At 47.4% G+C, this 22,439-nt stretch overlaps 1 protein-coding gene across 1 annotated transcript; it reads right to left on the reverse strand.

The window, feature by feature from the left end:
• Positions 1–1,273: 1,273 nt before the first annotated feature.
• On the reverse strand, positions 1,274–15,858 carry LOC149325467 (uncharacterized). Its single transcript, XM_089564296.1, has 5 exons — positions 15,758–15,858; positions 7,824–7,941; positions 5,025–5,228; positions 2,426–2,539; positions 1,274–1,339 (listed from the first exon to the last, which is right to left on the reverse strand). The coding sequence occupies exons 1-5, from the start codon at positions 15,856–15,858 to the stop codon at positions 1,274–1,276; spliced, it is 603 nt and encodes a 200-aa protein (XP_089420422.1).
• Between the last annotated feature and the right edge of the window lie 6,581 nt (positions 15,859–22,439).

Raw genomic sequence — 22,439 nt, forward strand, 5'->3', positions numbered from 1 at the left:
TCTATGATTAATAAATGTTTTCACCACCACCACCCACTGGGGTCCCATACTAGGGACCTCCACCTAGTGCTTGTAAGGATCGGTCCCTTACGGGCTGATCCAAACATACCTCCTGTTCATTCGTAATAAATGTTTTCACCACCACCACCGGTCTATCTGGGTGAAAGCGTTTTAAAACAATGACCGGGCTAAGAACCAGATTGAAATACATGTCTTGGACTCCGAAGAACATTTCACTCTTCTTGCAGTTTTCATTGTCTAGAGAATTCATCATTTCCAACACTGATTGGATGATTGTCTAGAAGCTTCCCTCTTCTTTCACTCCCACTTCCTCCCTTCCTGCACGGTGCGGTTCGGGGGTCCACCGAGATCAAAGAGAATTTCCTTTCTTCAAAAAGCGTTGCGTCGCGCAAGGCATCGAGCCGAACGGGTGGTGGCGTTCCTCCCTTCCTGTGGTTCAGGTGCCCACCGAGATGACATGGAATTTCTGCGTCATGCCTTGCCCTTTGAACGCACCGCTTTTTGAGGAAAGAAAATGGCGCAGTAATTCTCTGTCATCTCGGTGGACACCCGAACAGACCGCTAAGCGCGCCGCGCGCGGCAGGAGCGGGAGTTAGGCCGCGGTTGGTAGCTACCGGCCTCGCTACGCGACGGGCTGAAAGTGCAAGCAGTATTGCTTTCGCAATAAAATCTCTTTGCTGAATGTCAGGCATTGTCACGCTGATCAAATGATCATTTTTACCGCGGTCTAATATTTCGAAACCCTCAGATGTTAATGAAAAGAGGAGTGAAATGCCACTTTCTGTTGCATGAGTCGCTCTACGCAAGACAGGAATTTGTTAAGTGGCTCTTTCCGATCTCAGAGATGTTATCATGTCTGGAATTGTCTATACAAGCATGAAATCAATGGTTCTTTTGTCCATGCTCGATCTGAGTGCTTGTCCCGTCAGAACAGTCCACATTTTGTCTGCGCTGATAACGACGCTTACGCCACCTCGCGGGAGGACGTCGATATATAGCCGCTCGTCCGCGATGTGCGTGACAGCTGCGTAATCTATTCCACGAAGGACCAATACACGGGCGTATATTTATTATTCTGGCGAACGCGAGGAATCTCAAAAGGCGTGCTACGAGTTCAGTGTAAGAAAACTGGATTTTAAGCGCAGTTCTATGGTTCGTTGTTAATATGCCTCCTGCTATGACGCGCTGGAGAAGGCGAGAAGGCATTCAAGTCAGTTGTGATGAATCCCACTGATTTTAACAGGAGATGGCTTCACAGCACTTCCGTGCTGAACATGCTGTGACTGCTTCCATGGAAAGTCTTTGGACACTGCGGCACCTGTTCGTGGTCAGTGGCCATGCACAAATCTTCTGCACAGTGATGCACGATGACGATCCGAGGGAGGTACATACATTTCTGTTGGCGTTCACTGCGACCTCACTTGGGCGAGATTTCTGGTTCGCGCCTGCGTCGCTGATAGTTGACGTCTGGTCACCCCCACAGGTGCAGCAGGTAATCTTGCTACTGCAATGTCGTGCGCAGCGGATGGAACGCATGTGCCTAGAAAGAAACCATTTCTCCACCTGGAGAGTGTGTTCGGCGTATCATGACCAAGACAAATGCTGACACAACCTGCGGAAGACATAGACCTCGGCAGGTATTGGAGTATTGCCCAGGAGTACCCAAGTAGTATGATGTACCTCCTGAGCTTTCCAGCACGGCCACGACACAATCATGTTTGATGTCCCTGTGCTGTCACTCCTCAAAATTACGCTTCTCAAGGTACTCGATTTCAGTTCTTAGCAACGCCATCAAGTGATCCAGTTCCGGCATGGTCGAATTGACGTGTCCTCCACCAGCTTTTGTTCATGTTGCGCGTGAGCGGTGCTTTTCGATCCCTATGACAAGTGATGACATTCGGATGAAGATGCCGCAGAGCACCACAGAATATGATGTCTCACTCGCACTCTAAAACTCTAGCGCTCTCATGTTTGAAGAACTTTATTTTCGAGATTGCGGAGTGTCGTGGTGTGGTCGGTGAATGAATAGTCGTCAAAATGCAAAGTTCACAGAAATACTCCTGCTCAAAACTCATTTCTCCCTCCAAGTTTTTCATCAGCATATAAACTGCGTCCACGTAACATCACTCAGCTAGAGAAACTCCCACGATGATTAGAGAAGCGTAGCTAGTTAGGAAGAGCCAAAAATAGAGAAATTTCTCGGACGCAATGAGATAATTGTTTCCAAGACGGCTTTATAGGTCAGAGATTCATTTCCAGTTTCAACAGAAATGCCTTTAAATGGCCATCGCAGGTAAACTTTACGACAATGTAACCGGGGAGATAAAACGAGTATGTATGTGCTACTAAATAAAGTGGGTCAAGGAGAGGTCCTCAGGAAAAAACTGAGCGGGAGTATGCTTACCAGAATTTCTCTGCGTGGCCTTCCAGGATAAGAGATCCATCCGTGCTCACCGACCATTTCTACACACCCAGTAACTGCGTTGTATGTAGTGTTCCAACGCTTGTCTCCACATATCTGGAAATATGCATGTGCAAACGAGGTCACTAAAGCCATTTACGAGACCTTCATAGAGTATTCAAAACCTTTGGTCAGCAAGGATACTCCTGAGCCCGCACTTTTGAAGAACAGGTAGGTGTTGTTCCATATGCGCTGAAATAGTTTAGCCTCGAGCCTTGACCGCGCTAATGTTATCTTTTAAGAGCTCATTTGGTTGCAAGCAAAGGAGTTAGTAATTTAAGCAATTATCGCTAGTCCTTCCAATAAAGATTCACTCCATGTCAAGGCGAGGCGTTATCAGCAACGTTCTGTCACAGTCAAAAATGATTTTTAGTCGAAGGCAGAGACATTAACGTAAATTTGATTTCTGTTATTGTTGGCGTTGCAGCACATAATCTTGAAATTACAGCGTCTAAGAAGGAGAGACAATATAGAGAGCGTTTGCCATCAAGTGTGTCACACAGATCACGGTTTTCACTATTTCAATTCAATATAACGTCAGCAAAGAGAAAATTGGGGTAAGCTGGACCTAATTATGAATCCGCGTGCATACAGAACTGTCACAATTCTCGCACTACAGTACTTTCACAGCCATACCACGCCCTAACAATTTTGTTACCGCATGTAAGTACATTCTAAACGTAAAACTTCAAAATGCTAGTAAGCCGTTTATCTAGCGCAATCACTTTTGTAAACGGAAGTTCTCTAGAGGACGGCTTGCTCCCTTTTCACTCCCACATAGGTGTATTCGTGCTCAGAGTATATGATGCAACGTAACCTTCTGAATGATTATAACAGACAAAAAAGTTATCGAATGATTGTCTGTGAACCAACAAAAGTCGAAACTTGAACACTAAGAAAACAAGCAGGACCATGTACTGTGATTACACTTATGAGCGCAACTGCTCGCCAGTTTTGTTTATCATGCGCATTTGCATGATCCGTTCCGTTTTGAGGAAAGGAAATTAGCAGTGGTACTTTCCCCTTATATTAGCTCAGCTAAGTTAACTTGCGGGAATGCGGTGGCTACACCTAGCAGACGACAGGGTTAATTTAAGAGATATGGGAGAGGCTTTTGCCCTACAGTGTGCCTAGTCAGGCTGATGATGATGATAATGTCCACTGCTCCTAAAACTAATCAACCACCTTTTCATAGTAAGCTATCTAGGATTGAAAAACTTGGGAATGTTTAGCACTGGTACCTGTGGCGCGTAGTAAATCTTTTTATTAGCTGCTTGTGAAAAAAACTACACGCGTTAGCCCTATAAGGACTTAAAGGAAAAAAATAACTTGGAATCATTTGATGTCCGCCGAAATTCTTTTTGAGCGCTTGTGTCCGAACCAATTTCGACCAAAAACAATTTCCAAGCATTAAAAAATTCTGATGCAAAGCTATAAAGACGCAACAGAGTTCATTGCCTTGATGATTGATGCCGCTACGTTTTCGTCATGGCATCGGGCATCGGCGGCAATTTGTGGTATCTGTCTGTGCACAGGGCTGCTAATCGTAGGACATGGTGAAGGTCGCAAAGAAAACAATGGCTACATGGCGTTGTATACGGCAGTATTCTTCAAGCAAATTCCATCCTGAATGAAAGTCGTCTGGCCGTTGCTAGGTGACTTCAGCGACACGTATGCAGCTGCAACTTAATTTTTCATACGACCACTCTGCATGTGCATTCGCCTCCTCCTCCGGCATTTATATAGCTACATCATTTGAAAAGAAATCACCAGCTCACGCTGTGCAGGCAGAATTCGTGCTGACGGCAGGCGCAGCCGAAAGAGGCGACAACTGCAAACACACGCCTGCCACTCTGCATGCTCTAATGATTCGTCGTGGAAGAGGATTGTGCCTGACCCGCCAGCCTATATTTCTTCCTTTCACTATTCTGCGCAACTAATATAGTTTCACGCACTCGCTAAACACCGCTATATTTTGTGAAAAAGGCGTAAAAAAATGCGTCGTGTGCTGAAGGCTGCTGCTGCTGCTGCAAAGTGAGAAAACATTTAAAGTGCGCTTAATTCCATTGGGTGTTTACAATGAGCTTAGAATTTGAAGCCTTCGTGCAGTATGCAGCAATTTTTGCAGCTGTAAAGATTCTGGGTGGATGAAACCTATATTTCTCAAAGGTACCGTTTTTTTTTTTTTGGGGGGGGGGGGGGGGGGCATGCGGCTGTCTAGCAAGGTGCAAGGTTTATGTCAACTTGCAAGAGAAATACCATGAGGCAGGGAGGAGACTCACTTCTGATTGTAGCGATTTCCATGGCGGCCACCTTCCGGCCTCTCCCTTCTCTCCCCTGCTATTAAATAGGCCAATTCCTTCTCTCTGCTTTTTCCACCCGCCGAGCGTGGCCGGTGACTTTTTCCTATACACAACATACATACGTCGACACCGGCGAGTGCTCATGATTGGGCCCTTGCCCCTAAAGCATCAAAATGTGGGAGGTTGCATAAGACCTATGTGGGTAATGTCAGGGTTTCTGCACGCGGCCAGCCGCGCACCTGGTGGTAGGCGATGTAGCTGGCGCTGTCCACTATCACATGGCGGGGCAGCGGGGGGTGCGGGTGTCCCCGGTGCATGGGGTTTGGCTGCTCCAGGTCGAAGTAGAAGCCCGACAGCGAGAAAGTGAGCAGCATGCGCGACATCACCAGCCGCGTCTGCTCCTCGGTGCCGTACGACGAGCCCACCGACTCCAAGACGCCGGCCTGCGCGAGCAGTAGTCGCTCCTTGGTCTTAGCTAAACATTGGAAAACGCAGCGACAAGCAGTTACGCGAAAGAGAACTTCCGCGGACAGAATAGAATGACGGCAGATCCGTGCATCTCTAGAGGTCCTAAGGAAAGTTTTAAAGCTATGGCTTCACTACAACAGCCACTTCGCATTGTCGAGCGTGGTCGCATCTCGGCCGTATGGTCGTGGCTGCAACTGCGCGCCGGAGTCGCCGCAAGAGCCCTTGCCTAGCAACCGCCGCGGTGGACACCCGAACTATAGTGTCTAGAATATACTGGCACTATACCCGGACCGCACTGTACAGGAAGGGAGGAAGTGGGAGTGAAAGAAGAAAGAGAAACAGGGGCCGTAATGAAGAAAATGAAAATTGTATTTGAGGAAAGGAAATCCGCAGTAACTGTCTCACATAACTCGGTGGACAGTCGCCATCCGTTTGGTGATATCAGAAATTATTCAAGCAAATCATCAATATCATGACATCGCTTAACTAGGACGAAGCCTAAGCGTAGTCATGCCCTGTAGCTCACTAATTAATGACGCAGTAATTCTATGTCATCTCGGTGGACACCTGAACCATACATGAAGGGAGGAAGTGGCAGCGAAAGAAGAAACAGAAAGAGAGGCCGTAATGAAGAAAATGAAAATTGCATTAGAGGAAAGGAAATTACGCAGTAACTGTCTCGCATATCTCGGTAGACACCCGTCATCCGTTTGTAGAGGAAGGAAGGAATTGGGAGTGAAAGAAGAAAATGAAGTTGAGAAAAGGAATTTAGTATGTGCCATTTTCATGTTGAGAAAAAGAAGAAGAAGAAATTACGCAGTAACCGTGAATCCACGTCTAGGGACGAAGATGAAGAAGGAACGCCCAGAGAAACGTAGCGTCGAAAGACTGACTTTGCAATTCGACTCAGCGAGTCCCACTCGGCCAGCTGTAGCTATCGCTTCACTCCAGGTTTAACCAGAGCTAAACGACAGCCAATTTTTACGGAGATGGACGGAAATGTAGACTGAATAAACTATCCAACAGTTCTGCAGTGATAGCGGTCAACACCTTGTTTCCCGTTCATATGGGGATGGTGTACGCCTAGCACATCCGATGCAAAATGTCACGATGATTAGGCAGAATTTAGTGGCTTAGTTTAGTGGAATTTTAGTGGAAATTAATGATCTAGGCTAAAATTGAAGCACCAAATCAGGATAAACCTGCATCCAGGGTTACAAACATCCTAAGCTTCACTCTCCGCCCCCCAAGGGTCGCTGAAATTTGCGTTGAGGCATCGTCAAACCTGCCGATAGTTTTATTTTTGAACATTGTTATAAACACTTCCAGTCGTCAGTCTGCGCCCCGGTGGACATCTCAGCTTTATATCGCATCACCACAAGCCACGCAGAATTAAGGACCAGGCTGGAAAGTTATCTTCCTCTTTTCAATGACGTTTTAGATTTCGCATCCTTTTGGTGTATTCCGTCTACTTTAGCCCCACATGGTGTTCACCCTTGCAGTACAGCGAGCTTGAACCTAAAATAACGAGCAAAGCGAGCAAAACCGGGTGACATCGGCAGTGCTGCACCATACACCCCGGAAAGTCTATATCTTATGTAAATACCGTCCAAGAGAACACACTATACTCCAAGCCAAATTAAGAGTCAACAGAAATGACACAATTCACGTTCAGATTATAGCCTCTTCGTTTTACAGAACGTCTTACAGGTATCCACCGTTTTCCTTGTTTCCGTTTTTGACATCTTAGAACTCAAAAAGGAAGACAGCTGATCCAGAAAGTGCATAGTTCAATTACTTCAGCAGTGAATGACAAAAAACGACAAAGGAGAAACGAACAAACCTGTAGAGACGATGCTACGCTGAGAACTGATCTTGTATTTTACCTTCCGCGCTTTTAGAAAACCAACCGAAGGTCACCTGCAGGCCCTTTTTACCTACCTGAAGTAAATTCCCGAAGAAAGATTTTATTTATTCGATAGGACCAGACATGCTGCTCTGGGGCACTGCTCACGAGACCCACGGATGGTCCATACTTCTAAGATCTCCCTAGTCAAGCTGCCGCTGTTTTTTCTCACTGCTTCTTGGTATAAAAATTGACCACACAAGCACGCTTTACTTGGATTTTTTTCATTGCGCTGCTAAGTGAGTACTCTGGATCAATGTTAATCCTGGGTTTCGAAGCATGAAGAAACAGGGATTACGAAGCTTCGCAGAAGTAAAGCCTTTGTCAAAAGTTTGGAGCCCAGGGGGTTTGCTTCTGAGCCTCACTGTGTGGTTCGTGATGCATCTCCAGCGCTCCAAATTTCCTCTGGGCAAGATTTCTGGTTCTTCTTCCTTCAATGGGTAGGACTTCCCAGAATGCTTGAGGAGTCCCACTGCAAGGCTAAGAAGTAAACACCCCGGGCTCGAAAATTTTGACAAAGACTGTACCTGTGTCCTGCTCTTTTGTGAAACTAAACCCCATTGGAAAATTTGTAGGAGCCTGGTGGTAACTTTGTTGGCGCTTCGAAGGCATTCTAAATGTTCGGCTTTACCTGTACAGGAGTGTGACAAACGTCGATGCTCACCAGCGAATGCAGCTTGGATCCGTGAACTCCACGCTCGTTGCCTATCGGGGAGGGGCAGGTCGCCTTGCGAGGACGCTCGATGAGGTCGTGACTCCACAGCACCATGGCTTCCAACTTCCTGCGCTTGCATGCACGGTACAAGTGGTGGTCGCATCGACTTTTTCATGGCGGCTGCGGATTTCATGCAACCGTGCCAGTTTTGTTTGAGAGGAAAGGCGATATTGAAAATCAGTCTTTTCTCTTAGCAAATTTTTCCTTGGGGAGCAATGAATCACGAAAAGTCATCCGCGTCGCCGGTCGCTCTTGCATGGCAGAGTGCCATACGCTAAAGCTGCGTCGTACGAGGGAGGTGCATGCGTAATTAGACGAACTGGGACGAAATTCTAGACATGCGTACCTCAGGGCACAGGCGTGTTACTAAAATTGTACAGAATGAAATAGCCCTGAAAATCAAATGCCTCCAAGTCCTCTACAATTATGCATGCGTATACATCAGGCAATAAAAAATTAATTAATGAATTTTAGCTATTTACTAAATTTCTGCGGACAATTATTACCCCAATTTCTGTGCGCCTGGCCTCATTACCATGGAACGAAAGCGGCATTAGCGTACGGCGTTTCGCATTTTTTTTTAAATGAGTAAAGTCGAACTTTGAACACCCTTTAGGTATTGATGATCTCCAAACAGTAACACGAAAGGTGAAAGGTTGAGTACACATTGCCTTGAATGCTGCCTAGCCTAAAAAAAGGCCTTCGAATAGCCTCAGGGGGGCGAACTGAATAACACAGATCTTTATCTACAAGAGGTGCTGATTTCAATGTGACGGGCACGTGGATATAAAAAAATAGAGAAAAAGCGGAGCACAAATAAAGTCCTTGAATAAAGCAGTGTGTGATAGTTCCCTTTTTTTTTGCCAGCTACATGAAAATTTTTGAGTGTGCCTTACTATGTAATAAGTAGTGTCTTCGATACAGCAACCAAGCAGTCTCAACAACAACAATTAAAATAACGACCCACATGTATGACAATGAGCCATGCATTGCTAAAAAAAATTGATGACAAATGCGGCACCGTTGCACAGCACACTAACAGCACCCATGGCCACGCATCTAACTGAATTTGATTCCGATGCAATTCATGCTACTATAAACTAAGTAGAGTGCTCGAGGCCTGCAAACACTGCTCTTCGAATTGTGCGCTATGAAAAATTGTTCCTTTGGTTCCGTAGCGCTCCCAGCATACTCAAAAGTAGCTGAGTTTCTCAACAATATTTATTTAGTCCGAATGTGAGCTCGTCCGGCTGGACAAATTTGCAGAGATTTACAGCTTCCCTATGTGAGGCCAGCCCCAGCTACTGGCTCCAAGCAAATCAGCAAATTTTCCAAAATGCTTAAAATTTCATCAGCTTGGACTGAGGAAAGCACTCAATGTTCTTCTGGGATCTAAATGTCTTCAAAAAGCACACATCATCCTCTCATTCTTTACTGGAATGCATCCACTCCCGTATATTTACAAAATGAGATCAAAAAGCTCTGCTTCATTGGGAGAAAAGAGCCAGCAGGTAATGGAAAAATGATAGTACAAAATGTTTCTACCGAAGCGGGGAATAGGGAAGCGAGTGTAAAGGTGAAAGGGAATGTGGTTAGCATAACGCGAGGCTTCCTGACAAGTAACAAGTAAATATAGTGAACAGCCCCACGGACCAACGTCTTTATTTCAAGAATGACCTGATGGGCATGCACAGAAGAGAGACCTCAAAGTTCATGCCCAAGGCTCACATTATCATTTGGGCAGAATAGAAAGTTTGCAGGAGGAAAGGGGGATCTAGGAGGTGAAAACAAAGAGGAGATATTGCACAGTTGCTGCTTATCAGGTGTTGTCACGCCAGGACAAAATGGCTAGAAGTAGCTTAAGCAAACAAACAACAGCTACAGCTAGTAGTGTTTTAAACTCTGAAATAATTATGGATGTTTAAAAAATGAAATTTGAGAAACATGCAAAAACAATTGCTAAAAACGGCAAAAATGAATTCAATGGTTGAACTTCTACGTCTTGTTCTTTCGATTTAATTTTTGGCACAGTGGAATAAAATATATCTTCAGTCAGCTTCTTGTCGTGAGATTTCAACCGGTAGCGTTCATAGCCCCGTGTGCGCAGCGAAGCCGACGTCGGCGTCGTTGACCTTAAGCCAAGAAGGCTGATTCGTCGACAGGGTCATGACTTCAGAGGTACATGACCTCGCGCAGCTATTAAAACATCTCACAAAGCTCACTTTAAACGTCACGTCATGTTTGGAATCAAAATGCTGTAAGACGGGGGTTTATTAAAGGCACTAGGGCCTTATTAAAGGAGCAGGGCGGCAACAGTCTGCGGTCAGCCAAAGCGAGCCCAAAGCACGCGCAGCGATGGCACTGCCGCCGCTGCACAGAATGGTCGTCTTCGTCTCTACAATTGCCCCCGGGGAGAAAAGGAGCCAACCTGGCGACTCAGGAAACAGGCAGGCCGGCTGGGTCGTAGTATGGCTTGAGGCGCTGGACGTGAACAGTCTCGCGTCCACGGCGGCGGCGATCAGAAGATGGGTTGAGAGGTTCTACAGTGTAATTAACTGGAGATGTGCGCTCCAGTACGCGGTATGGGCCATGGTACTTGGCAAGAAATTTTGATGACAAGCCCGGAGTATTCGTCGGAATTCAGATCCACACAAGGGAGCCGTTGGCGAAGTGTGGTGTTGTTTGGCTGAGGTCGTGGCGGGATTTCTCTCTGCACTGGGTGTCAGTCGTGAGAGCACGGGCGATGCGGCGTCAGTCTTCGGCGTGCTGGGCGGCTTCAGAAAGAGGTGTATAGTCGGAAGCATCGGGTTGGTACGGGAGAATGGTGTCGATGGTAGCAGATGGGTGACGGCCGTAAAGGAGAAAGAAAGGAGAAAAGCCGGTAGTGGACTGCGTTGCGGTATTATACGCGTAGGTTACATACGGAAGGACAAGATACCAGTTTGACTGATCTGAAGAGACATACATAGACAACATGTCACCGAGGGTACGATTAAAGCGCTCGGTGAGATCGTTGGTTTGCGGATGATATGCGGAGGTGGTTCGATGAATTATATTGCACTTGGTGAGCAGTGCTTTCACAACATCCGACAGAAAGACGCGGCCTCTCTCGCTCAGCAGTTCGCGAGGGGCGCCGTGACGAAGAATGAATCGGTTTAAAATAAACGAGGGCACCTCTGAGGCTGTGGCGGCTGGAAGGACTGCGGTTTCTAATTACCTTGTCAAATGGTCAACCGCGACGATAGCCCAACGGTTGCCGGCCGAAGTGTACGGGAGGGGACCGTATAAGTCAATGCCGACGCGGTCAAATGGGCGTGGCGGGCAAGGTAGCGGCTGCAATTCTCCAGCAGAACGATGAGGAGGTGGCTTGCGACGTTGACGGGTAACGCATGACCGCACGTATTTGCGGATGAATGTGTGCATGTCACGCCAATAATATCGTAGTCGGATGCGACCGTAGGTTTTGAACACTCCGACATGACCACACTCCGGGTCAGCATGAAAATGGGCGCAGACTTCCGAGCGAAGGTGACGGGGAATAACTAGCAACCACTTGCGGCCGTCTGAGGTGCAGTTGCGGCGATAAAAGAGGTTATCACGTATTGAGAAATGGGAAGCATGGCGGCGAAGAGCGCGCGAAGGCGAAGCAGCCGTAGGGTTGGTGAGGAAGTCAATAAGAGAAGAGATCCATGGGTCGGCACGCTGCGAGGAAGGCATGGCGCTGATGTGAAGCATCGGTGAGGAGGCGTCGAAGGTGGAAAGGCTGGAAATATTGGCTGGAAGTGGGCAGCGGGATAGAGCATCGGCGTCTTGATGTTTGCGGCCAATACGATACACGACACGGATATCGTACTCCTGGAGGCGAAGGGCCCACCTCGCGAGGCGACAGAATGGATATTTCAGAGAGGAAAGCCAGCATAGCGCATGGTGGTCGGTCACAACTTCAAACGGGCGGCCTTAGAGGTAAGGGCGGAACTTGGTAAGGGCCCAAACTATCGCCAGACACTCTTTTTCAGTGACCGAGTAGTTAGATTCAGCCTTTTTTCATCATGCGGCTGCCATAGGCAACGACGTATTCGATGAAGCCAGATTTCCGTTGTGCGAGTACGGCGCCGATGCCTACCCCACTGGTGTCAGTATGGACCTCGGTTGGTGCATTTGGGTCGAAATGGCGCAGTATCGGCGATGCGGCGAGGATACGGCGCAAAGAATCGAAGGCGTCGTCACAAACTTGGGACCACTGAGAAAGATCGGAACTGCCGGACAGAAGTTGTGTCAAAGGTGCAGCAATTGAGGCAAAGTTGAGTATAAACCTACGGTAGTAGGAGCACAGACCCAGGAAGCTGCGCAGATCTTTGATAGAAGTAGGTCGAGGAAACGCAGCCACAGCACGAAGTTTAGCAGGGTCCGGACGGACACCGTCTTTAGAAACAACATGGCCTAAAATGGCGGGCGGCAAATTGACACTTCTTTAAGTTGAGCTGAAGGCCGGCGTCAGAGAGGCAGGTCAAAACGTGCTTCAGTCGGGAGAGGTGAGTGTCAAAGTCAGGCGAAAACACGACGATTTCGTCGAGGTAACAGAGGCAAGTCTTCCACTTCAGCCCACGCAGAATGGTATCCATCATCCGCTCAAAGGTGGCAGGAGCATTACAAAGGTCGAAAGGCATCACAGTACATTCATATAGGCCGTCAGGGGTTACAAAGACTGTTTTAGGGCGATCGGCCTCTTCCATGGGTACCTGCCAGTACCAGGAGCGTAAATCTAAAGAAGAAAATATTTCGGCACCTTGCAAGCAGTCTAGCGCATCAGCGATGCGTGGCAGGGGATATACGTCCTTGCGCGTGATCTTGTTAAGGCGGTGGCAGTCTACACAGAAACGAATGGAGCCGTCTTTCTTTTTTACAAGCACAACTGGCGAAGCACAAGGACTGCTTGAGGGCTGGATGACGCCGCTCTTGAGCATTTGGTCGACTTGATCTTCAATGACTTGGCGCTCGGTTGTCGACACACGGTAGGGGCGCTGCCGTAGAGGAGCGTGGGCACCTGTGTCGATGCGATGTGTGACAGTCGAGGTTTGGACAAGGCAGCTGAGCTGTGATGGCAGTCGAAGGAGGCGCTGAACTGGTGGAGCAAGTGGAAAAGCTACCTGCGCTGCGGCGGAGGAAGATCTGCGTCGATGGAGCGGAGAAACAGTTTTGTAGAGGAAGGAGTGGGCGTAGAAGATGGTGGGCTGAGCGCAGTGAGATTGATGTTTGATGCTTCGTCAGTCTCCTCACGGGTTATAATAGACGCGATGGGTTGGACACTGCCGACACATTCGCCACGGCGCAAAGCACTAGGGCAGGAGAACGGGTTACAGACCCACAGTACGGATAGGCCAACAGAAATAGTCAGTACGGCGTAAGGCAGGGGAACACACTTCCGGCGGAGAAAAGTATGAGCGGCCGTGAAAAGTACAGTGTCATCACGGAGAGGGTCACAACAGCGGTGCACAAGGACGGCAGAGCACGGAGGCAGGTCGATGTCTTCGGCGACGAGGGCTTTAATACATGGCGACGAGAGAGCAGCGTCCGGCAGCGATTGGGGCAAGGCAGAGAATCCGACTTCAGCGCGAGCGCAATCTATGACCGCGGCATGATGAGAGAGGAAATCCCAGCCCAAAATAACATCGTGGGAACAAAACGGCAGGACGATGAACTCGATTGTATATAGGACGTCCTGAATCAAAAGTCGAGCTGTGCAAGCTGCTGACGGCTTGATGTACTGAGCGCTGGCCGTGCGCAGCGAGAGACCGGCAATTGGCGTCTTAACTTTCTTCAAGCGGCGACAACGTTGTGCGTCTATTACTGAAATTGCGGCGCCAGTGTCGACAAGGGCCATGACAGAAATTCCCTCGACCGAAAGGTCAATACGGTTCGCAGGTGACAGCTGAGGTCTTTGGTAGTTTGATGGGGACGCAGTTCTTGCCTCAGGAACTGCGGCATCTAGTTTTCCTCTTGAGAATTATTAGGACGACGACGCATCGCAGAGATGGAGCGGCGTCGTGGCGAATGGGAACGGCGATAGGTAAGTGGTGAGCGGTCGGGGAAGAACGGACGAGTCGACGGACGGCGCTCAGCAGACGCAGGGTACTGACGCGCTGGAGGCCAGTACCCGGCCGGCGGTGCCGAGACTGGGAGACGGCGACGACAATAGCGGGCTACGTGCCCAGGCAATCCGCAGGTGTAGCAAATAGGCCGGTTATCCGTCGTGCGCCAGGGATCTCGGCCTCGTGGAGAGGGTCGCATATAAGTTGCCGGCGCTGGTACGGGCACTGACACTGTAGAGTACGTAGGCGGCTGATTTTGAGCAACGACCTCGGCGTAAGTCAGTGGACTGGCGACAAGTCTTGGGACGACGTTGGCATAACTCAAATATGGTGGCGACCCCTGAGGGCTAGGCACAAGATAAAGCTGACGGGCCACCTCCTCACACACAAAGTCTTTGATTTGCTGCAGCAGAGAGGAGTTATCAGCTGCGGGTGTCAGACCAGCAAGTGACTCTACATGAGCTGAGTGCTGACGATTAAGGACCCCCTGCTTCCGCAGCTCCTCGGAGCTGTGGCACAGCGTGATGACTTCAGAAACGGTGCCCAAGTGCCGCGCTAGCAGCATTTGAAAGGTGTCATCATCAATACCTTTCAGGATCTGCTTTATCTTGTCAGCTTCCGGCATGCTGACGTTCACTCGGTTGGAGAGGGCGATTACATCTTCTATGTAGCTAGTGAAGCTTTCGCCGACCTGCCGCGACCGTTCAAGCAAGCGCTGTTCGGCGCGGAGTTGTCTGACAGCTAGGCGACCAAACACTTCGGGGAACTTCGTCTTGAAGGCCGACCAAGTTCCAACGTCCCCTTCATGGTTGCGGTACCATAAATTGGCGACACCGGTAAGATAAAAAATGACATTGTTGAGCTTAGTCTCGTCGTCCCATTTCTTACAGAGGCTCACACGTTCGTAAGACACGATCCAATCTGCCACGTCGTGTTTATCTGTTCCGCTGAAGACAGCCGGGTCCCGCTGGCGAAGGGAGCCGGAACAGATGACAGTCGGTGGGCATACTTGCACGGCTTGATTTTGGGTGTCCACAGGCATAGCAGGTGTTGGAAGAGTGCGGTTACGGAGCTCCAGAGCCGATATCGTTACCCGGCGACTCCCCGAAATGTAAGACGGGGGTTTATTAAAGGCACTGGGACCTTAATAAAGGAGCAGGGCGGCAACAGTCTGCGGTCAGCCAAAGCAAGCCCAAAGCACGCGCAGCGATGGCACTGCCGCCGCTGCACAGAATGTTCGTCTTCGTCTTTAAAATGCTTAATCTTTGGCATGTAATGCAAATTCAATGTCGTCACATGTTTGAAATTATTTGCCTTTTTATCTTGATCAATTAATTTACTTTGATTTTTTAACTTACATAATTATATTTTCCCTTTTGAAACTTTTCCAAAATTTCAGGCGGGATTCGAACGCACAACACTTGGGTAGCGAGCCAAACACGTTACCGACTAGGCCACGCAAGCCACACATGGATGGCTAAGGAACAAGCAGGAGTTAACATCTATGTCGTGTCGCTTTTCACGGAAAGTTTTATCTCACCCCTTTATACTAATCAGTATGTGTGTAATTAGAGAAGACAACAGGCCGCAATCGCGTCATACCCTTATGGCAGAGCTTAAGTCTCACCCTATTATTTTTCCCACAAGATGCCGGCCTGGACTGCTGGGCGTTACTTTAAGCGCCACACACCAAATACCTCTGTTGCAGAAGCTTTAGCTCAGTTTTTATGCAGAGAAAACAGGGGCCAACATGAGTCAACAGGCGGGCACAGCCTTATAGAAATATAAACGTACTGCGCGTAGGCGTAAGGTGAGAAGTAGGTGCTCCGGCGCTCTGGTTCCCTCGGTAGCACAACCGAGACCATCTTGCCCCTTTTCCGGAGGAATTCGTGCATTTCCTGAAGAAGAAAGAGGTCGCCAGATTTTTTGCTTGCTAAGCATTACACATCTAATTATCGCTCTGTGCCTTTGATCGCGAGTCCCTCCGTCAGCTTTTGCAGCAACCTGAACAGGAGATCATCGGTAGCATTAATTTAATCTCTAACAAAAGAGATCTCAAGAGCATAAAAAATGACAGACCACCAGCTTACTGTCCCTTTCCTACAGGACATTATTCGAGACAGAGGAACAAAAGCACTAAAGGGAGATAACCAAAAGAAAGACCAACGCAGGACATGCGCTAACTTCCATCCGACATTATTCAGAGCCAGCCATTCTTTATTGTGATTGTCTCCCTTTAGCGCTATTATTTTTCAGCCTCAAACAATATGCTCTACCTAGCCGAAATTGACGTTCTTTTAAATACAGCCGCGGATTTCAATCAACCAAAGGATCAGGTAGGCTTTTGCAAAGTCTACTCAGCAATAGAAACTATTAAAAATACTATTCACGTGATAGATTCAGCCATGTAGTACAACCAGCCCATTTTTACGGGCTTCGTAGATTAGAAGAAAGCATTTCACTCAGTCAAAACCTGAGAAGTCATGCAGGCGTTAAGAGGTCAGGGTGTATACATGACCCCAAAATAAAAATATTGAAAGATATTTATATAGCGGCTGCATAGCCGACTTAGCCCTCCTATGGTATGCAATAACATTTCAATATGGCAGGGTGTCAAGCAAGGAGTCACGATCTCGCCAATGCTATTCGTCGCCTGTGCAGAGGACGTATTCTGAGGCCTGGATTTAGACGATTTAGATATAGTAGTTGATGGAGAACACCTTAGCCATCTCCGAATCGCTGGTGACATTGCCCGCTAAGTCGCCCACGGAATTATGTAGCCGGGAGAGCAAAACGGCGGGTGTAAAAATTAAATACAGAAAACGAAAGTACTGTTCAACCTTCTTGAGAGAGAACGGGAGTTTACAAGGGGCAGCGAGGAAGGGAATACGTTTGCTTAGAGCAGTTACTCAGCGCACATAAAAATCAATACAGGGAAACAATTACACGGTAAAGAATGAGGTCGAGTGAATTTAGCAGGTTCTCTCGGATTACGAGGGGGCAGTCTACCAATATGCCTGAAGAGAAAAGCTTTAGCTTACCGACACTCACCTATGGGGCGGAAATGTGGAGGCTAACAAAAAGGGCTCAACTTACATTAAGGAGAGGGCTGCGAGCTATGGAAAGGTCGATGATAGGTGCAACGTTAAGAGAAAGGAAGAGGGCAGATTAGGTCAGGGAGCAAACGCGGGTAAATGGCGTCCAAGTTGAAATCAAGAAGAAGAAATGGGCTTAGACGGGGCATGTTATGCAAGGGCAGAATAATTGATGGTCGTTACGGGCAACGGACTGAATTCTCTGAGAAGGCGAACGTAGCGGAGCGGAAGAAAGTTGGGTGGTGGGCGGGTGATGGTTGGTTGGTTTATGGGGTTTAACGTCCCAAAGCGACTAAGGCTATGAGAGACGCCGTAGTGGAGGGCTCCGGAAATTTCGACCTCCTGGGGTTCTTTAACATGCACTGACATCGCACAGTACACGGGCCTCGAATTTCTCCTCCAAAGAAATTCGTATGAGACAAAATTGGCGGGGATCACGTGGCGGTGTGGCAAATGACAAGATTTATTGGAGAGATATGGGACAGGCCTTTTCCTGCAGTGGGCGTAGTCAGGCCGTTGATGATGATGATAAACAGAAGTGGTCTGTGAAAGGAAAAAAAAGGAACTCCGACTTGCAGAGTTAGTGGTGAGACATTTAAAAAATTCCTGCAAAAATTACCGGCTCATTCGGGCCTGAACATAGCGCACAATGCTGTATATTACACTATGCATTGCAAGAGAAGGAATTCCACATTCCAGCTTGCCTCCTTTCCTGTAATCAGTAAGAAACTGCTGTTATCTGCGAGTAAAGCCTTCAAAAATGCGCGCCAAGCAGCTGATCAAACAGGCTGCACCACCTTCCGGCCAAACTTTTGCTGACGGCCCGGATGGATGTGTGATTTGAGTGGTTCTTTTAAAATATTGCCTCCTGTGCTAGTTGAAATGAAAGTCGAAATAAAGGGTCACCGCCTCTCTCAGTAAAGAAACCACGCTAATCCGACAGAGCATTTAAAGTAGCAAAGCTACTGGGGCATTCTGCGATTTGTGGTCTGTGCTGGTTCTTGGTCCGGCTATTGGTGCAGACTCACAGATTGGCTGCTCAGCTCAGCCTTCTATAAACTATGCTCGCAACTGACAGTGATTTCACATTAATTACAGAAAATGCAGACAAGTGCCACTTCAACTGCTTATCAAAGAGCGTGGACAGAAGCCAATAAGCTGATTTGTGTGCGATGTCTGCGATCGAGTGGGCGAAGAATTTAATGTCCGATCACCATATATTCAAGTGTCTTTAGACAATCGCACGTGTTGAAAATTTCTTTGCTCTCTTATGTTATTCGAAGCTACTAATCTATGTCCGTCTATACGCGCTTGCTACGACTTGGACCATTGTTGCGTACCATTGCTGTGCTATTTGGTTGCGCTTTATTTTATTACTCTTGCAATAGCTCCTACTCAGTAGCGCCGCATGGAAACAGCTAACCTAACGAATTCACTGTGCTGTTGCATCGCGTTATGTGTGTGAAATAGCTAGAGACTTTATTTATTCATAGTGAACCGTCATTTCAATGTGAAATGTTTCTACAATTATATGTGGTAGTGTTGTGCAGGCGTTTTTAAGACGCCGGCACTATTTTATTGCAGTACGGAGACAGTCAATGACACGAAAGGCAGCGGCTCAAACTATTCCCCTGAAGGCGCTCCTCCAAGTGGTCTAAGAAAAATAAAAAGAACTACGCGGCTCCCAGAACAAGACAGCGCCAGCAAAATGCCCTTTCGCGCTCCAGCCGACAAGCCAGCTCGAACCGCATCCGATATACGAGCATACATCAACTGCCGAAATTCCGCACAGGAAGGAACCCTCACTGAAACCTTCGGAGGTCCCACACGCTGGGGGTACACCACTGCAAGAAGAGGTAACCCACGTGACCGGGAGAAAAATCAGGCCCGAGCATGAAACCTGCGGCACATTTGCTGAAGAGGAAGTAATAAAAACCAACCAGGTCATGTAAAAGAAGACAATAGTTTGGTAATGATGTCCCAGTCCAACGCATTTGTCTTCTTGGCGTGGAAGCACCGCAGCAGCAATGGCCTCACGCTGGCCTCTGTTCCTTGTGCAGTTTCTCGGCGCTTTCTTGGACCCCTGCCGGTATGGCCCTTCATCGGCTCCGGCCTGCGGGAGCGTCGTCGCAGACCCGTCCTTGGATCTGTTTCCCAACAATCCTGACGCGCTAGCCTTCAACTCTTCGTTGCCAAGTTGCGTCGTGTGCTTGAATCAAGTGGTGGCGCTGGGAGACCGCTGCAAACAAGGCATCCGGAGGAACATCGACAACGACAAGTGCGGCGCTGACGTCGGCAACAAAACCGAGCAACCCGAGCATCGTTGTCAGTGGGCGTGGAAGCACCGCAGCAGCAATGGCCTCACGCTGGCCTCTGTTCCTTGTGCAGGTCAGTCAACTTCCTTATGAATGTTTTAAATCTGATGACCGGTGTTTAGTTGTGCTTCCACGCCCAGGAGCAGTGCTGCAACCCTTCAGTGTTCTTCTTTTGTTGATATGTGGTGATATAGAAAGTAACCCTGGTCCTGGAAATGCTCCGCTCCCGGAAATTTCGAAAATCCTGGATGACATACGTCAAAGGTCCATTCGCATAGAAGCAGCCCAGGCTACAATGTCTGACGACTTATCCGAGTTGAAGCGAGACCAACAGGCGGCAACACGCGATATTGCCGATATCAGAAAGCGTCTCGAAGCTGTAGAAAACGTAGCGACTGGTTTTGAAAACTTGCAACGGGATCTCTGCGATACACGTAAAGCACTTGAACTTGTGCAAAAGGAAACACATGCTTTGCGTGCTCGTTTAGATGATAGCGAGGACCGCTCACGGCGTGACAACCTTATCTTTTATGGATTTGATGATAGCTCTACCGAGACTAACGAGCAATGTGAAGAAAAAGTTCTTAACCTAATTGCTGAAACATTAGAACTCTCTTTAACGAGTGACTCCATTGCTCGTGCGCACAGAATCGGTAGATTCGACGAGAACAAAACCAGGCCCGTGATAGTAAAATTCGCCGCGCATAAAACCAAGGTGCAGGTGCACTCAAAGCGATCGATGCTGAAGGAAAAGGAACTATCTATGAGTGAAGATTTTTCTGCGGCGACACGTAAGGCGAGAAAGCGGCTAATTGACTATGCGAAAGAGTTTGATTTAAAAGTCAATTTAAGGCACAACAAACTAATTGCCAATGGCAAATGCTATGGATATAATGCGGAAACTGACCTAGTGTTTCAAATTGGACCTGCTCTAAACAGTGAACCCATTCAGTCTCCGCGCTCCCTTCGCTCTGGTCGAACTCTAGCTGGTACTGGAACGTAGGGGCCCGCCAGGGGTGGTGGTACTGCCATTGAGAACATTGGTCTGAGTGTGGTTTTTACTAACATACGAAGTCTTTTGCCCAAAAGAGATGACTTGAGTGCATTGATAAATGATTGTAGCGCTGATATTATTGCCTTAACAGAGACATGGCTGTCTGATAACGTGTCCAACAGTGAACTATTTTTTTTGTGAAAAAAATTACAACATATTTCGATGTGACAGATATGAAAGGCAAGGTGGTGGTGTTTTACTTGCTGTCAACGACCGAATTGAATGCTTTCGTGTTGCCGTAGTGACTAGTTTAGAAATTGTGTGGTGCTGTATAACTATGCGTTTTAAGAAAATTGTTATTGGTGTCTGCTATCGACCACCGTCAAGCCCCATTAGTTTCTGTGAAGATTTACACGACTGCCTCAATACAATTTCTGTGCGCTTTCCGGATGTGAGCATTTTTCTTTTAGGAGATTTCAACTTCCCAGACATTGAGTGGAATCATGATAGTCCAGTCTTTCTTTCTTCGTGTTCCAATTCTAACCACTTCCTTCACATATGTTCCGATTTCGGATTATCGCAACTTATTGAGCTCCCCACACGTGTCACTGCCACTGCCTCATCCCTTCTTGATCTCATCCTCACATCATCTCCAGACATCGTGTCTTCTATCATTCATTTGCCTGGGTTAAGCGATCACATGATAATCAACTTCAACCTCTCTCTACCCCTATCCCGCTCACGTAAGCAGTTCAAATACATCAGAGATTACAGCAAGGCTGACTTCCAGGCTATTAATAACAATATGTCTTTATTTTTAGATGAATTATTGAGTGTTTATCTCGACCGTAGCGTACATCGTAACTGGGAGATCTTCAAATCTAAAGTTTCTGACCTCGTAAATAAATACATACCAATGAAAAAGGTATATAGCAACAGTGCTGCACCATGGTACAACAGGTATCTTAATAGGCTTTCCAATAAGAAAAACAGACTTTTCAGGACAGCTCGCTTCACACACTCTGCTGTCAGGTGGTCCGCGTATAAAGCCGCTGCAGTCGCTTATTCAAAGGCATTAAAATCAACCAAATTTACCTTCTTTAATCAGACTCTTCCAGCTATGCTAAGCAATGACCCGAAGCAGTTTTGGAACACAGTGAAAGGCAAAGGAAATACCACCATACAACTATTTACCCCGGATGGGGATCCAGTTCCTGACCACCTGTGCGCATCGCTTCTCAATAGCACTTTTATCAAAGCCTTCTCTAGCCCCACCGACACTTCTGTCCTACCTTCGTTCATAGAATATCACTTTCTACCAATGGATCCCATCGTCATCTCCTCAGAAGGAATTCGTGGCATTATTAACCAACTTAAAACGTCATCCTCTTGTGGTATCGATGGCCTCAGTACTAAATTCTTGAAAAATACCGTAGAATATTCTTCCGTTATTCTACATTGTATTTTTTCGCAGTCTTTAAACCATCACACCCTTCCTAATGACTGGCTCACCGGCAAAGTAATCCCAGTGCACAAATCAGGGGAAACGCAAGACCCACGTAATTATCGTCCCATCTCACTTACTTCCGTTCCATGTAAAGTTCTAGAGCACATCATATTTAGTCATCTTGTTAATTTCCTAGAATCAAACCAGTTCTTTACTCCGAAACAGCATGGTTTTCGCAAATTCTTCTCGTGTGAAACGCAGTTAATGATTTTCACTAACGACTTGCATGTTTCTTTAGACTCTGGACTCATTACTGATTGCTTATTCTTAGATTTTTCAAAAGCCTTCGATAAAGTCAGTCATTCTCTTTTACTTTTAAAACTGAGCCAACTTAACATTGACCCTAATGTACTCAATTGGATTCGTGCCTTTCTTCGTAACCGTACTCAGTTCGTCTTCGCCAATAACCACGACTCATCACCAGTGCCAGTACATTCAGGTGTGCCCCAGGGGTCGGTTCTTGGCCCGTTATTATTTCTAATATACATCAATGACTTACCTTTAAAGATTTCATCTAACATGTGCTTGTTTGCTGACGACTGCGTAATTTACAGAGTAATTAATA

This window comes from Amblyomma mixtum, chromosome 10, assembly GCF_055824585.1.
Source record: "Amblyomma mixtum isolate Tamu chromosome 10, ASM5582458v1, whole genome shotgun sequence".
NCBI classification, from domain to species: domain Eukaryota; kingdom Metazoa; phylum Arthropoda; class Arachnida; order Ixodida; family Ixodidae; genus Amblyomma; species Amblyomma mixtum.